General features: G+C 38.6%; 1 protein-coding gene and 1 long non-coding RNA gene across 5 annotated transcripts; one reads left to right on the top strand and one right to left on the bottom strand.

Moving 5' to 3' along the window:
• Positions 1-200: 200 nt before the first annotated feature.
• eif4h (eukaryotic translation initiation factor 4h) lies at positions 201-15,888 on the top strand. 4 transcript variants are annotated; one of them, XM_083548450.1, is made up of 9 exons: positions 201-433; positions 638-782; positions 7,880-8,067; positions 8,174-8,238; positions 8,315-8,405; positions 10,987-11,058; positions 11,484-11,633; positions 13,515-13,630; positions 14,894-15,888. In XM_083548450.1, the coding sequence occupies exons 2-9, from the start codon at positions 724-726 to the stop codon at positions 14,897-14,899; spliced, it is 747 nt and encodes a 248-aa protein (XP_083404576.1). In that variant the 5' UTR covers positions 201-433; positions 638-723; the 3' UTR covers positions 14,900-15,888. The 4 variants fall into 4 exon arrangements, with proteins under 4 accessions (XP_083404576.1, XP_083404575.1, XP_083404573.1 ...); XM_083548449.1 differs by lacking the exons at positions 201-433; positions 10,987-11,058 and having other exon boundaries at positions 640-782; XM_083548447.1 differs by lacking the exons at positions 201-433; positions 14,894-15,888 and having other exon boundaries at positions 640-782; positions 13,515-13,900.
• LOC310729885 lies at positions 11,675-13,042 on the bottom strand. Its single transcript, XR_014534683.1, has 2 exons — positions 12,943-13,042; positions 11,675-12,632 (listed from the first exon to the last, which is right to left on the bottom strand). It is a non-coding gene; the product is annotated as an uncharacterized lncRNA (long non-coding RNA).
• Positions 15,889-16,456: the final 568 nt, after the last annotated feature.

The following is a 16,456-nucleotide window of genomic DNA, read 5'->3' as shown; positions in this document are numbered from 1 at the left end:
GCACTCTAACAATTGATGTCGTTCCATTAACTGTGAGACTAACTGGGTTACTCTATGGATGTTTACATGCATTGATGGACTTGCTTGCCTGATGTTTTCTGGCAGTGTTGATATGCATAGCATTGAAAGATGACTTTTCTGAATAGGTAAATGCAAATTGTTCTGCTTGTGCTCTAATGAGGACAGCTCAAACCCAGCCACTTCCGGCCTGACTGATTCATCACTGCTGCTGCACTGAACTGAACTGTGCTCATCATGTATATGACTTTTGTTAACGTTTATTTATTAGTGTGAAAATGCATCTATTTTGAGAAAAAATGAGACGGTGCTTCTTTTCTTCACGCTATTAAAACGCATGACGTACCAACTGATTAACATCGAAATAAAGCCAGAATTTATAGCATTACCCTTTCACTAGATTTGGTGCTAGCCGGTAATTGCATTTTGCTAATCGTTTCCCTTGTAATGCTTCCTTCTCTTTGCCTGATTGAAACGCCATTGATGGTCCTTAGTTATTTTTTCATTTCGAAAAAAAGAAAAACGAAAAATGAAAAACACACATACATGGCATACATAATTTTAATCGCGGTAGGACTTGTTGATGTTATTAAATTCTTAAATGTTGAAAATGATTCAGGCATAACTGAGGCAGCTACACCCGCACAGTGGTATATTGAAAGCCCCCGGCTAGCAGACTGCTTTCTCTGGACAGCAAACACGGACATGGCGGATTTCGATAACTACGATGACCGGGCTTACGGGAGCTTTGGTGGCGGACGAGGGTAAGAAAATAATAGTCCGGAGGACAGGAGTGAATGCTGGCGTCTGCAGGTTGAGCGAGGGCGAGCCAGTGTCGGGTCGCGGTTGGTGGTTGTGTTGAGCGAGAGCGAGACAGGGCCCTGGCGCGCTGAGCGGTGTGGTGAGATGTGCTTTCGCGGCGTGATGAATGGGAAGTCGCTCAGGGGGGAAACGCAAACCCGGGGATTGGCGCCTCTTCCAGCTGGGGTGGGGGGCACCAGGTCTCCCTGTACCATGCGTGTTATTTATTTTTTGTGATGACCTATCCGTGCAAAAAGCGTGAAATGTGCATTCGCGTTACACGCATTTGCCAACGAGGCACTTGGCGCCCGGTATCCGCGGTGAAGATAACAGCGAGCAGCCCACATGGACTACGATCCGTGATGCACATCGCAAGACGAGCGAACTACTAAACGATATATAGCGCGCGCGCGCGCGTGAGATATAATACACTGTTTAGAAATATTTTCTTGTGGACTCGTCTGCACTGCAGCTGGGGATCAGCTTGTAGTTTTGGCAACATTGAAATGTGATCGCTACATGGAGGCTAACTGTAGCTGGTTAGCTCTCAGTCTGACTGCATGGTGGGTGTAGAAATCAGGCCTCGTCTCGTCTGCTGCATTTCACTGAAATGAGTTACATTCTTACTGATGTGAAAGAGCATTCTACAGGTTTCTACATATTATCTGATTTCTACAGAATTCTGAACACTCAGCGCTATATATATATATATATATATATATATATATATATATATATATATATATATATATATATATATATATAGCTAGCGCAGGCAAGGTGTTGTTACTGAATTGTTTATTTATTTACTGTGTTTGGCAGAATTACATTTCACGTCATTTTACTTATTATAATTAACCATGGACCAGGTCATCTGTTGCGATCATAAAGCTGCATGCTCATATTGTCAGCTTGCGATCACTGAATGTTATATACACTTACAGATCACCTTGCATTAATTTGCACTAAGTCTATTCTATTGTGCACATGTTCACCTAAAATCTGAAGTTGGTTTGCTCAGACCAGGCATTCTGATAATGAACAACTCCATGTGTTACACCTCCATGTGCATGGTGTTTGTGACCGGTGTCTCTTCAGTCAGTTCAATGATTTTGTGCTCTGAATAAACATTGTTATGAGAAAGATCAGGCGACACCATTTACTTTATTTGTTAGTTTGTTTTAAGAGATTTAGGAGCTTCACCATATAGCCTTAACATGTGCACATATAGTAATAATTAAGTTATCCAGAAATCGGAGTGTTACTTGGCAACCTGCTTGTAATTTATTTTTATTTTTATTTTTTTTTTTACTTTTCATTTTGTTTTGCAGTGTGGCATGCAAATGCTTTAATTCCAGTTTGCTTTGCTGTAATTAGTAATGTATCAAATGCAAACCTTTTCACTTCTTTATTTGTTTAGGTCAGGTGAAGCAGTAAGTCTTGGAATTTCCCTACTAAAACGTAATAAACCGGTCTATTTAGGCTTACATTTCAGTTATTTAAATGACATACGTGGCTTAAAACATGAAAAGCACCAAGACTATATTCCTTCATGGAAGAGGATTTTTTTCAAGCAGCTTTTCTACTGATTTCAGTTTGTTCTGTATGTTCCATTGAAACATGTTGCTTACAGTACACAGTGAGTTACTCACAACTATGAAGCTAGTGATTTAACCCACTGGAAGTCTTTTTTATGTGATGGTATGATTTTAAATAATAGCTATTTGTAGTTTAAATCGTTTAATGCAGTCAAATTTGTTTTCATTTTTTCCCCCCACAAAGTACAGTCAGTTAACCTTGTACAGATATCACATTAAAGTCACAATCTCTATGAAGACATTAGATTCAGGGCCATTTCTGATTCTGCAACACTTGTGCAAGCTTCATAAAACAAAGTGCGAACATCTTTCCCCTTATTTGCTTAAGTGCAGAGAGTGAACAAAGAAAAGGGGTAGAACCCAATGTTGGGGAGCTGCAAATGAGTTTAAAAATGACCCCAAACAACTCCTGGTGCTAATTTTGTTTTGTACAAAATGTAATATGTACTAAACGTTAATGCTAAACCAAGCTAAAATCAAAAATGAATGAAGGTGCACTTCATGGAAGACTTGTGGAAAACCTTTCAGTGCTGCTTAAACATGTCTTGAGAAAAACAAATCACAACCGATTTTTAAGTTTCCTTTATATGTTAATAATATATTGTTCTCTTTCATAGACAAATATGCAAATAAGTCAATAATCTAGTTTAGCTATGACTCACTACCAGAGTGATGCAAGAATTAATTCTTTCTTTAAAAATTGGTCAGTTGTAATTTACTTAAAGTAAAAAAACAAACAAACAAAAAACCAATTAAACCAGAAGAATGGTGTTTGGGGGAAACTTTTTTTATGCCAATTTAGTTTCTCCAGCTTTAAAAATGTGGCTCATTTTGACCTGCTTACACACCTTACTGAAACCTTCTCCTCATAACTGCAATATTAAACAGTTTTTCAGGTAGTCAGATGTAATACAAGAGGATTTCTGGCTTTTGCATTTTGTTGATGTTTGTCCAACGTCAAACAGCAGCACCAAATGGTCAGCTTTCCATCCGTGTTAGTGTCAGGCAGTCTGGCTTTCCCCGAAGATACATTTCCTCTGACACCAACGGAATGTGTCTGGCACGTTGGACACCTTCTGCATGTGTCTGCATCTGCAGACATTTAGTGACAATTTGGATTTCATAGTTTTCCTTCCTAAGCGTCCATACAATTATAATTTTTTTTATAGATCTATTTCAGTAGTTGTAACATGTAGGTCTTTTTTTAATTATTATTATTTAATATAGGTCATAAGACAATGCATTAGCATGGGTTTGTGGGGTGTATAGAACTGGTTGGTGATGTCTTTCATTTGTGATCTGACTGCTTGCTTTATAATACACAAGAGATTATAAAACATGGTGCAGAACCTTCAGAGGAAATACAAATCATTTTTCTTTTTCTGGGCCACTTCAACAAACGGAGATTAGCTCCAACAAAATTGTTTAATTTTCTAGTAGCCTGAAGCAGTTTTGTAAATATTCATTACAGCAACATGTCAGAATAATTTTATTAGGCTTGGCCTTTGTTTCAGTCTCGGTAGTCTCTGTGATGCTGAAAGTAATTGAATGATTTTCATTTTTGTTGGTCATACGAACAGGTCAGGGCAACATAGCTAGTGATTTCTGAGCAATTCTTAATGGTTGATTGACATCATTTGACTTAAAAAAAATAAAAAAAAATTTCTTGGATGCTATTTAATCCGTATATTGACACATTTCCTTCTTTGCCATGAAATCAGAGCAAAGTGCTTCACTGGCTTGCACAAAAGCCAATAGCATTTCAGATACACGACAGCACTGCCAAGTTTATATGACTGAGATGTGTTAGATTATTGTGTGCTTTTCACTACTTCTTGCTAATAAAAACCCTGGCACTGTATAAAAGGGGAATAGTGTTTTTAATTAGTCTGATGCATAAAATATTTTACCATCGATTTGCACCCCAGAGTAATTTGTAACTTTGTACATATTCTACCCAGTAAAGCAGTAGAGTAAGACCCATTACTGGAGTCAGGATGGAGAGATATAGGTGTATACAGTGAGAAAAATATTTGAACACCCTGCTATTTTGCAAGTTAGAAATCATGGAGGGGTCTGAAATTGTCATCGTAGGTGCATGTCCACTGTGAGAGACATAATCTAAAAAAAAAATCCAGAAATCACAATGTATGATTGTTTTAACTATTTATTTGAATGATACAGCTGCAAATAAGTATTTGAACACCTGAGAAAGTCAATGTTAATACTTGGTACAGTAGACTTTGTTTGCAATTACAGAGGTCAAACGTTTCCTGTAGTTTTTCACCAGGTTTGCACACACTGCAGGAGGGATTTTGGCCCACTCCTCCACACAGATCTTCTCTAGATCAGTCAGGTTTCTGGCCTGTCGCTGAGAAACACGGAGTTTGAGCTCCCTCCAAAGATTCTCTATTGGGTTTAGGTCTGGAGACTGGCTAGGCCACGCCAGAACCTTGATATGCTTCTTACTGAGCCAATCCTTGGTTATTCTGGCTGTGTGCTTCGGGTCATTGTCATGTTGGAAGACCCAGCCTCGACCCATCTTCAATGCTCTAACTGAGGGAAGGAGGTTGTTCCCCAAAATCTCGCAATACATGGCCCCGGTCATCCTCTCCTTAATACAGTGCAGTGGCCCTGTTCCATGTGCAGAAAAACACCCCCAAAGCATGATGTTACCACCCCCATGCTTCACAGTAGGGATAGTGTTCTTGGGATGGTACTCATCATTCTTCTTCCTCCAAACACGTTTAGTGGAATTATGACCCAAAAGTTCTATTTTGGTCTCATCTGACCACATGACTTTCTCCCATGACTCCTCTGGATCATCCAAATGGTCATTGGCAAACTTAAGACATGCCTGGACATGTGCTGGTTTAAGCAGGGGAACCTTTCGTGCCATGCATGATTTCAAACCATGACGTCTTAGTGTATTACCAACAGTAACTTTGAAGACGGTGGTCTCAGCTCTTTTCAGGTCATTGACCAGCTCCTCCCATGTAGTTCTGGGCTGATTTCTCACCTTCCTAAGGATCATTGAGACCCCACTAGGTGAGATCTTGCATGGAGCCCCAGTCCGAGGGAGAATGACAGTCATGTTTAGCTTCTTCCATTTTCTAATGATTGCTCCAACAGTGGACCTTTTTTCACTAAGTTGCTTGGGGTCAGAATTCTAGCTGATAGACAAGTGTTCAAATACTTATTTGCAGCTGTATCATACAAATAAATAGTTTAAAAATCATATTGTGATTTCTGGATGACAATTTCAGACCCCTCCATGATTTCTAAGTGGGAGAACTTGCAAAATAGCAGGGTGTTCAAATACTTATTTTCCTCAGTGTATATATAAATGTGTGTGTGTGTGTGTGTGTGTGTGTGTGTGTGTGTGTGTGTGTGTGTGTGTGTGTGTGTGTGTGTGTGTGTGTGTATATGTATGTATATGTGATACTGATGATTATATGATAATTTATTAATCACCAATCTATTATTGTTTTCCCACATGTGACTAAGAATACAATTTTTAAAATCACGTTAAAGACTAATTGTGTATTATTGCTTGGATGATTGCAGCAATAAAGGATATAATTTCTGTCATTTGATTTTAAGATGTTCAGTGTTTATAACAGACAATGATGATTTATTACACCCAGGCTCTAATATAAAACCCTTCACTCTTCCTTGTGAATCTGCAGTCCCAAAAGTAATAGAAACTACTTTTTATGTGTAGGTTAGAAAAGTTGGTGGGCAAAAACACAGATGCAGAAGGTTATGTAAGGTGGAACAGCATCTATAAATGACAAGCATGATTTAAATGCATATCCAAACTCAAGATGATGTGTAAATTCTGGAGCATAAACTGTTTGAATATCTGAGCCAGGTCTGCATACAAATATGAATCTGTTTTTGCACACATTGGCTGGTCGATTCACAAGCTGTCAGTAATAAGACACGTGGACTAGTGCTTAGTGGTGTTAGGGAATCGTGGTGTACAGGGGTGTTGTATGTCTGAATTCTCATCAGAGCACCACACAAATCTAACAAGCTAACATGCTGTGATTAATGAATGCAGTTCTTTCCATTGATCTGGATGTTTTCTCAAATGATTTGGAGACTTCCCAAGTGCATTTTTTTCAGAATGCTGCTCATGCTTCATCAATTGGCAGTGGAGTATTCTGAGAAAAGCATTGTGTTCTCAGCCCTATTCGATATAATTTGAACTCGCAGATAAGTGATCGTGTAGTAAAGAAAGACCTGACTTACTCCATCAAGCTTACAAACAAATGAAAGATTCTTCAGGCTTTCCAGACCATATTCCACAAAATATACCGTATTTTTTCGAACTATAAGCCGCTACTTTTCCCCCACGCTTTGAACCCCGCGGCTTAAACAACTAAGTGGGTAATTTATGGATTTTTCCTGGGTTTTTCCCAGTTTCATAAACTTCAAGCCAAAAAAACTGGGCGACATAACATTAGACAAATTAAATTTCCGAACGGAAATGAAAAAACGCACCTCACCTGTGTTCTGAGCTGCACGGCATCGGGAGAAAAACGTCCACCGATGGAGATTTTTAAACGCACGACGATGCCAAAAGATAAACTCTCGAGAGAAATAGTTGTAAAAGGAAGGAGGAAGACAGTGAACAATTACTTTCTTGGTCGGCTACTGTTTAGATACAAGCTGTTGTAGTGCATTGAGTCTGGGTGAAGGGAGAGCTCACTAACTCCAGTTGCAACAGAAATCATATAAGCACAGACAGGTTTCCAAAACTCGTGCTTTTTTATTTTTCTTGGCAACAGCATTACGGGTTAGTCAAAGAAACTTAGAAATGAGCATCAGAAAATAATAAGGACATAATCATCGTCTTGCACACACTCAGTAATACCGGAAAAAATGCAGTGGCAGGCTATTCCCAAAATACTGCTATGCTCCTAAAGAAAGCGCAACATATTTCACCTGTTACACCGTGTGTAACGTGTCTTTCGTCAAAGCCTGTGTAAAGTACATTAGTGTAGACACCTGCAGCTTATTTGTGTTAAATATAAAAATATTTGTAAAATTTTGTTTGTGTGGCTTATATATGGGTGCGCTTTATAGTCCGGAAATTACGGTAACTTCTTTTTAAGCAATTCTTCCATAATCAAAATACTCCAGACAATATGAGTCAGAAAATTATCTATTGATTTGAATATAATAATATTATAAGCATCTTAAGCCATCCTTGTTTAATTTTGCTATAATTTCTCACTAAATCAAATAAAATGCTTTTGTTTTATTGTTGTATAATTTTTACCTTGTTAAAAGTGTTCCTGCTGCTGGGTGTTAGATTGGTTGAGCCAGAGTATTGATGACTTGGATATAAAGTCTAATAGAATTGGGTACATCTGTAATTCTGTACCAAATATGCATATCCATACTGTAATAAAATATAACTTTTGCTGACCGATTGTGCTCATGGACTGCAGACCCCGAGGCCCAGGCGGCCCAGGCGGACCACGCAAGCAGAAGGAACTTCCAACAGAACCTCCATACACGGCATATGTAGGCAACCTGCCCTTCAACACAGTACAAGGAGACATAGATGCCATCTTCAAAGACCTCAGCGTGAGGAGTGTGCGACTAGTCCGGGACAAAGAGACCGACAAATTTAAGGGTGAGTGAATAAAAAGCTTAATATGGATTTAATAATAAAACATCAGTATCTGCCTGCCGCTTATATGTATAGTCTTTTATTTATTTATTTATTTTTCCTTCCTCAGGATTCTGTTATGTCGAGTTTGATGATTTGGAATCTCTAAAAGAGGCTTTGACGTACGATGGAGCTGTGAGTAGCCTGTATTTCTGCTAATAAATAATTAGTAATACAAACTGTACTGATGTGCAGGTGCTGTCTTTAACAGCTGCTTGGAGATCGATCACTGAGGGTGGATATTGCTGAGGGCCGGAAACAAGAGCGGGGTGGTGGATTTGGCTTCCGAAAAGATGACAGAGGTACTGGTCCTTTTCTTCATATTTTGATACGTTCAATACGTGATGTTTGTGGTGTTTTGCATTCACTTTATTCACTTCCAGTGTATACGGAAAGTATTCACATCTCTTTAGTTTTTCCACATTTTATGTTAAAGCCTTAATCCAAAATAGATTCAATACATTATTTTCCTTAAAATTCTACAAACAATACCCCATAATGACAATGTGAAAGTAAAATTGTTTTAAATGTTTGCAAATGTATTAAAAAAAAAAAAAGAAGGAAGGAAGGAAGAAGAAAAAAAATGTACAAGGGTTTTCACAGCCGTTACAATGACACTCACTCAAAATTGTGCTCAGTTGCATCCTGTTTCCATTGATGATCCTTGAGATGTTTCTTCAACTTAATTGGAGTCTACCTGTGATAAATTCAGCACCTGTCTATATGAGGTCCCGCAGGTACCAGTGTATGTCAACGCACATACCAAAACAATGAAGTCCAAGGAATTGTCTGTAGAATTCTAAGACAGTATTGTATTGAGGCACATCTGCGGAAGGGCACAGAAATAATTCTGCAGCATTGAAGGTCCCATTGAGCACAGTGGCACTCAACCGTAAATGGAAGAAATTTCTAAGCACCAGGACTCTTCTTAGAGCGGGCCGTCCGTCCAATCTGAGCGATTGTGAGTGAAGAGCCTTATTCTGGGAGGTGACTAAGAACCTTCCAGAAGAAAAAACATCTTTGCAGCACTCCACCAATCAGGCCTGTAGGGTAGAGTGGCCAGACAGAAGCTACTCCTCAGTAAAAGGCACAAGACAGCCTGCCTGGAGTTTGCCAAAAGGAAGATTGAACACTTTGGCCTAAATGCTAAGCAACATGTCTGTATGAAACCAGGCACCGCTTATCACCTGTACAATACCATCCCTGCAGTGAAGCATGGTGGTGGCAGCATCATGCTGTGGGGATGTTTTTCAGTGGCAGGAACTGCAAGACTAATCCGGATCGAGATAAAGATGAATGAAGCAATTTACCGAGACATCTTTGATGAAAACCTGCTCCAGAGCCTTCTGGACCTCAGACTGGGGGGAAGGTTCATCTTCCAACAGGACAACGACCCTAAGCACACAGTCAAGATAACAAAGGAGTGGCTACGGGATGACTCTGAATGTCCTTAAGTGGCCCAGCCAGAGCCCAGATGTGAACTCGATCTGGAGAGATCTGAAAATGGCTATGCAACGATGCTTTCCATCCAACCTGATGACCTTGAGGTTCTGCAAAGAAGAATGGGAGAAACTGGCCAAAAATCGTTGTGCCAAGATTTTAGCATCATACTAAAAAAGTCTTGAGGCTGTAATTGGTGCCAAAGGTGCTTCAACAAAGTAGTGCGCAAAGGCGGTGAATACTTATGTACATGTGATTTTATTATTATTATTATTTTTTAATACAGTTGCAAATTTTTCAAACACTTTTTTCACGTGGTTATTATGGGGTATTGTTTGTAAAATCTTCAGGAAAGTAATGTATTTAATTCATAATATTATGGAAGCCCTATGTGAATACTTCCTGGATTTACTGTAAACCCACGTCCCCTGTCCACTCCCTACACAAACACATCACCATTATCTACTCCAATCCAAGTCCCAGTACGAATGAGTAACAAATCAGTAAACCCAGCCATGTCAAATCATTTGTGTTCAAAATGAATTTTAGCAGAGAATCATTCACTACAATGTAAATCATGCAAATCAACTAAATCAAAGCAAACTATGTAATCGCTCTTTGGAATGAATAAAATATAGGTCAGATGATGCTTGCAGATCAGGAAAGGCCTGAATGTTCATTATATTGAGAACATGCTTGCATAGTGCCGAGTCGTCCGAGTCGTTCATGGGCAGTGGCTGCTTTATCGTAGCATCATAGTGGCTCAAATTAATTGTTTGAGTGTTGAGAATTTGTAAGAATTGTTTTTTTTTTTTTTTTTTTAACAAATGGACCAAATGGGCGGTCATGATTTTATTCCTGAAGAGCATAATTCATTCTTTTTATTCATCTTAAATATCATTTAGATCAGTTTATGCATATTTGTGATTTATTACTTATTTATAATAACTTTTGTTTTTAATTATTTTTAATAAAAATATTTACCTAATAATTTTATGAGTAGGGTAAAATAGGGAATGGACAGAACAGGTAAAAATGGAATTGTTTCCTCTTCATCTATACTATATTCTTTGTTTAGCCCTTATTTGCATGGTTTAATTTGTAGGCTGATAATGTTATTTACCTTGAATTTTACAACCGAGCCACTTGGATTTTAGTAGTCCACCATTGACTTCCTGCTCATTCTTCATTAACTACACTGTGTTTTTCGCCCTTTATTGCCTTCTAATAGCAAATAATCCTACATTATAGGCTTCACTGACGTGAACTTTTTCCGCAAGGCTTGCTTTCTTTAAAAATGGTTCCATCTTTCTTAGCAGTGACTAACCACCAGGGCATGGCAGGAGGACACTTAAGCAGAACCAGTGTGTGGCTGGCTCTCTTCAGCCGCACATTGTTCTTTAAATTGCAGCGTGTTTTAAATGTAGCCCATGTTTATTTCAGGCCGCGGTGCCTTGCGGGGGTCCAGAGGAGGGGGACGAGACTCCAGAGAGGACTTCGACAACTCAGGAGGAGGTGCGATGAGTGGAATCAAAGGCATATGGGCAAAAAATAACCCTGGTTTACAGGTCTAGAAGGTCTAGCTTCGGAGCTTTGGAATTTCATCAGTGATAGAAATGCGGAGACGCTGTAACTTTCCCTTGTCTTTTCTGTACATTATTTAATAATTTATTTTAGTCTTCATGATGATATAGGTATTCCATCTCATTGCCATCCTTCATATTGTTGCAGTCTCACTACTGGTGTGGAAAGAGTTCCTTTTTAGGAGTTGTCTATAAATACTGATCTGACACAACAGCTTTATTTAAATCATATTTAAGCAGTTGTTTTTGATCAGTATTTTGGTACAGCTTTTAAAATAGTTGCTACTTGCATTAAAAATTTTTTTTTTTTTCTTTGTTTGTTTGTTTTTTTTTTTTTTTTCCTCTTCTCTTTCCCAGCCTCAGGTTTTAGAGATGATGACTTCATGGGTGGGAGGAGTCGTGGAGGCGGCCGTATTGGTGACAGACGGGGCGGTAGTGGAATGGCGGGCCGCTACAGAGATGGACCTCCACGTGGAGGCTCGACAGACTTCAGAGAACCTTCTGATGGTGTCATAGCTTTATTCATGCTTCTTTTTTAATACATAGTATTTCTATGAAGATTGAATGCTTAGGCAGACCTTCTTTCGTTGACCACCAATAATGAAGTATTTATAAGTGGTATTATTAATGGCATATTTTTGGATTTGAGGCTGATGTGGAAATGAAAATCTAAATAATAGAAATACATTTCAGACATCACCTTATTGTACAAGGTAAACTAAAATTTGTCTGCTTGGAGGAGGAATAGTAATATGTGAATGCAAATGCGTGACAAATTAAAGGAAAAAACTAACTTACTCTTACCAAAATACCCCTCCCCTATCTTTGGGGCATTAGGGGTTACTGAATGATTTGATAAATGTCGTATTGTAAATATAGAGTGCTTCACAGCCACCACATTCAAATTCACATTTGTTGAACATCTACAGAAGATTATAGGGGAATTTATATATGTTTTAGAAAACTGTTCAGTTTTGTGAGACTGCAGAATCTGTGCCATTGATGCTGTTCTGGCAGCTTGTGGTGGTCTGTACATTTAGCTCAGTAGGTGTGTTAACATAGAGCATTGTAATCGGTTTAAAAGTCCAATCCGAATGAAAATGCTCCACATAAACCCCTCAATCGGATTAAAAATGCCCAAACCGAATGAATCGATTTGAGAGGGGTTTGGGTAAAGCTTTCTAGAAACCAAACAAAATAAAAATTCTTCTATGTAAACACATTAAACCGATTACTCCTCCACTAGTCCACTGACATGTGATTAATAACCGGCGACTCGTGCAAAAGCTTAGTTTATATTCCAGGTCTTTAAATTCCAGCAATACAACCCGATCCCACCAATCCTTACTACAGACCTTCATCCACACGCTTCTGCTTTTCAGAGGAGGGAGGGGTAATATTGAGATGCTCCTTAGAGATGCACAGCAACCAAAAAGCTCAGCTTTCTGGGCCCGTCTTTTTCCTCTTTACATTCCAGCAGTAGTTTGCCTACAAATTTACCGTATTCTTCGGACTATAAGCTGCTACTTTTTTCCCACGTTTTGAACCCTGCGGTTTAAACAACGAAGCGGCTTATTTATGAATTTTTCCTGGGTTTTTCCCAGTTTCACAAACTTCAAGCCAAAAAACGGAAACGAAAAAACACACCTCACCTGTGTTTTGAGCTGCACGGCATCGGGAGAAAAAAAAAAAATATTTTTTTTAAACGCACGACGATGCCAAAGGATAAACTCCCGAGATAAATTGTTGTGGAAGGAAGACGGTGAACAATGACTTTCTTGGTAGGCTACTGTTAAGATACAAGACGTTGTAACACGTTGAGTCTGGGTGAAGGGAGAGCTCACTAACTCCAGTTGCAACACAAATAATATAAGCACAGACAGGTTTCCAAAACTCATGCTTTTTTTATTTTTCTTGGCAACAGCGTTACGAGTTAGTCAAAAACTTAGAAATGAGCATAAGACAAAATGTAAATCCATGTTAACGGGAATAAAAGACAGCAAACAGGCTGATGTGTTAATGTCATAAAGTCTAAATGCACCAGTACATGTAAACACCATATTGAGTTAGATAACGTCTAATGTAAACAGTCCACAGAAGGATTTTAACCAAAATGACAAAAAAGTGTACATGTAAACGTGTTCTTGATATTTTCTCTTTACACATGCAGAGCAGTGACCCCTATTGTTGGAATATAGTAAATTCTTGGTGCTGTTCTCCTTTTCACAATACATTGTTTCTGACGAGCTCCCAGTGGGGTCAGCGGTACTCTGCCAGACTCACTTGTGCAATACAAAGCTGATAGCAAATCTGTGTTATGCTCTGTAATATAAAGCAATGTGAGTGTATTATGTGCAGTGTTGAAGCTGTATTTTTCTCCTTTTCCAGAGGAAAGAGCACAGAGGCCAAGGCTACAGTTGAAGCCACGCACAGTCTCCGAACCCCTGAACCAAGTGGCCAACCCGAATTCGGCCATCTTTGGGGGTGCCAAACCCAGGGAGGAGGTAATATCCAAAGACAAACACTAAAGAGACTGCAGCCTCCCTCAGTATCCTGAGATGGATGGATGGAGGGGAGGGGAGGGATGAAGTTTGGGGAGGGCAAGGGAGAGGAGAGTGCAGGACCAGGACAAGAAGACTAAATGAAAGAAAAACATTATCATCATGCCAACAGGAATATGATAAGACTCTTGGTCATCATTCCTAACAGTTAGAGATGAATCCCTACTTCTTCTGAATCCAATTTTAATTGTAATATATTAATTCAAAAAGAAATATGATTAAAAACCATAAATTTTCATGACGCAGTTGCACGTCATACACACACACACACACACACACACACACACACACACACAATAAAGCATACACAAAAGGAGCAGCTCATGAATGCATGTCAAACAGTTCAGCCGTTTTTACGTCCACCCCTGCTTCCCTGTAAATAGTGCCTGCTCTGTACTGTAGTTTGTCAGGGGAAAGCTCATTCACATTCATTTATTTTATTTTTTTGCAAAAAGGCTTTGATTATAGCTGCTCTTTTAATGGATTCCAAACTGTTTTAAAATTTTCTTTTAGGTCAAATGCTACTTGATTTCCCCCGTTACATTGCTGTGCCGTTGTAACAACGCAGTTTGGATGTGGATTTAATTTCACACGGCCTATTTTTTGCGCAGGAGGTTGTAGATATTGTAAAGTGTGCTTTTCAATACATCTTTGTGCCAGTGATGCAGGTTATTCTGTCGGTGAATATTTCCTCAGCTCTTTAGTTCAATTTTGCAAATTTTTATTTTTTATTTTTTTTTCCCCCTAATTTAAATGTTACCTCGGGGAACATTTGTAGATTTGATGTTTTACAAGGAGGCACAAGCAGTTTTATGTCCTGCATGGTCAGTGCACCAGCTCTCACTTGTTTGGGAAGTACCCTCCTGTTATTATTTAAAGAAAAAAAGAAAGTGGGGGGAAAAAAAGCAATTTGAATGCACATTGGATTATTAGGTTGGTGCTCTTTTAGCCCTAGTGGTGTTTAATGGAAAATTGACTAATTAAAGCTGTGTAGTTGAATTGTATGATCAGTGTTTTAGTATTGGGATGAGTGTAAAATAGAACATAAACCGTTATTATGACATTTTGTTTTTAGATTACTGCAATCTCCTTTTCACATGAAGGCTAATTTTGTTCATCAAACTATTAAATGTTACCTTTCAGCCTTTGTGAAACAGGCCCTTGTGACGTCATTGTTCTTATTTTATTTTTGTTTTCTTGTTTAAGCATTGATATAGCTGTGTGGCTGCATTATACCGGAAGGCTAGACTGGATCTACGGGCTTTGGCCAGCAAAAAAATCTTTCAAGGTGCCAAGCTTTCTCCGCTTGGCAAAAGAGAAGATGATTGAAAACGGGCATGGCATGGGTTAACACCCACCCCGTGACCTACCTGCTATAAATGAACTTTCTACACACCTAAGCGAGCCTCTGAGGACAGTGGCTTCAGTTTCATTCTGTTGCCTTTGGGTAAGGATCCTTACAGTATGTGCTTTTTGTCTCCTTTTCCCAAGGCATTGTCATTAAATCAAATTGAAATGCTAGAAAACAGGAATAATTGCTACCCAATTGTGTCTTCTGTATTGTTTCTCAACTTGCTGCTCGGTTGTTTTTTTGAAATAACATTTTAGTTTCCACTGTCTTAAACATTAAACAGCTTAACTGTTAGAAGAATCGAAATATTAATTTCTTTCTTATACAATTCAGCATTTTGGAAGATTTTTTTTGACCATGTCTGTATAATCCGGGTGAGAAACGCTTTCTGCGATAAAGATACAGCCACACTCTTGAGTAGAAGAGTGAAATGAAAGCATGATACTTATGAACATGGATATCAGCTACAGTGTCAGTCAGGCTATTACTTTCCACAGCATGTACTTCATTCAAAAACTAAGAAAAAAAAATATATAGTTAGCTGTGGATCTCTAACACGGTCAGTAATACTGCCTTCACATAGGAAACTTATTGAACAAACATCACACGCATTTCCAGTCATGGTGATATCAGGCACTCGTTTTGTCCACTGCTATTAGATCAAGTATAGATTCCTCTTTGGGTGTCCATGTGTTGCAACCATTTTATTTGACATTTTACTGGACATAAAATGAAAGACGTAGAACATTTTCTTACTGTACTATAAAATAAGAATTGGCTGTTTTTATTCTTTTGTTTTTCTTTTCATTTTCCTACACTGTTTATGGCAATAAAATGTATCATCTTAAAAGTGTTTCAAATCAATATCATGACTGAATGTCACATTTTACAGCACATGTGGTTTCAAACTTGAACCTCTCATGTAACTAGCTGTGAGTCTCATACACTATATGGACAAAAGTTTTTGGACACAAATATAATATATGGAACATCCCATTTTCCATTTGGATTTGTGCTCATTTAGCTGCAAGAATGTTTGTCAAGTCAGATACTGATGTGGGGGGGCACTATTCTCCCACTCCAACCTATTTAGACCATATCTTCATTTTACCTCCCTTTGGGCAGGTTTGGGTTTCCCAGTTCAAGTGAAGGGAAAACTGAATGCAACCACATACAGACTCAAACGCTGTGTAACTTTTGCTGAAGAACCACATATTGCTGTGCTGGAAAAGGCTGGTGTCCCAATACTTTTGTTCATAGTGTGTGTAAAACATATATATATATATTATTATATTATTATATAGTTGGGTTGGGACACTGGAGGTTTCAGTGTGTTGACTTCAGCTTCATTCTATATTTATTTATGCAGGTTAGTTGGAGGTTCAACTTTTATATATTTGTGCAACTTGTGAGTAGAT

The sequence above is a fragment of the Silurus aristotelis genome, assembly GCF_946808225.1.
Source record: "Silurus aristotelis genome assembly, chromosome: 8".
Classification (NCBI taxonomy): Eukaryota; Metazoa; Chordata; class Actinopteri; order Siluriformes; family Siluridae; genus Silurus; species Silurus aristotelis.
This window is presented reverse-complemented; position numbering and strand designations above follow the sequence as displayed.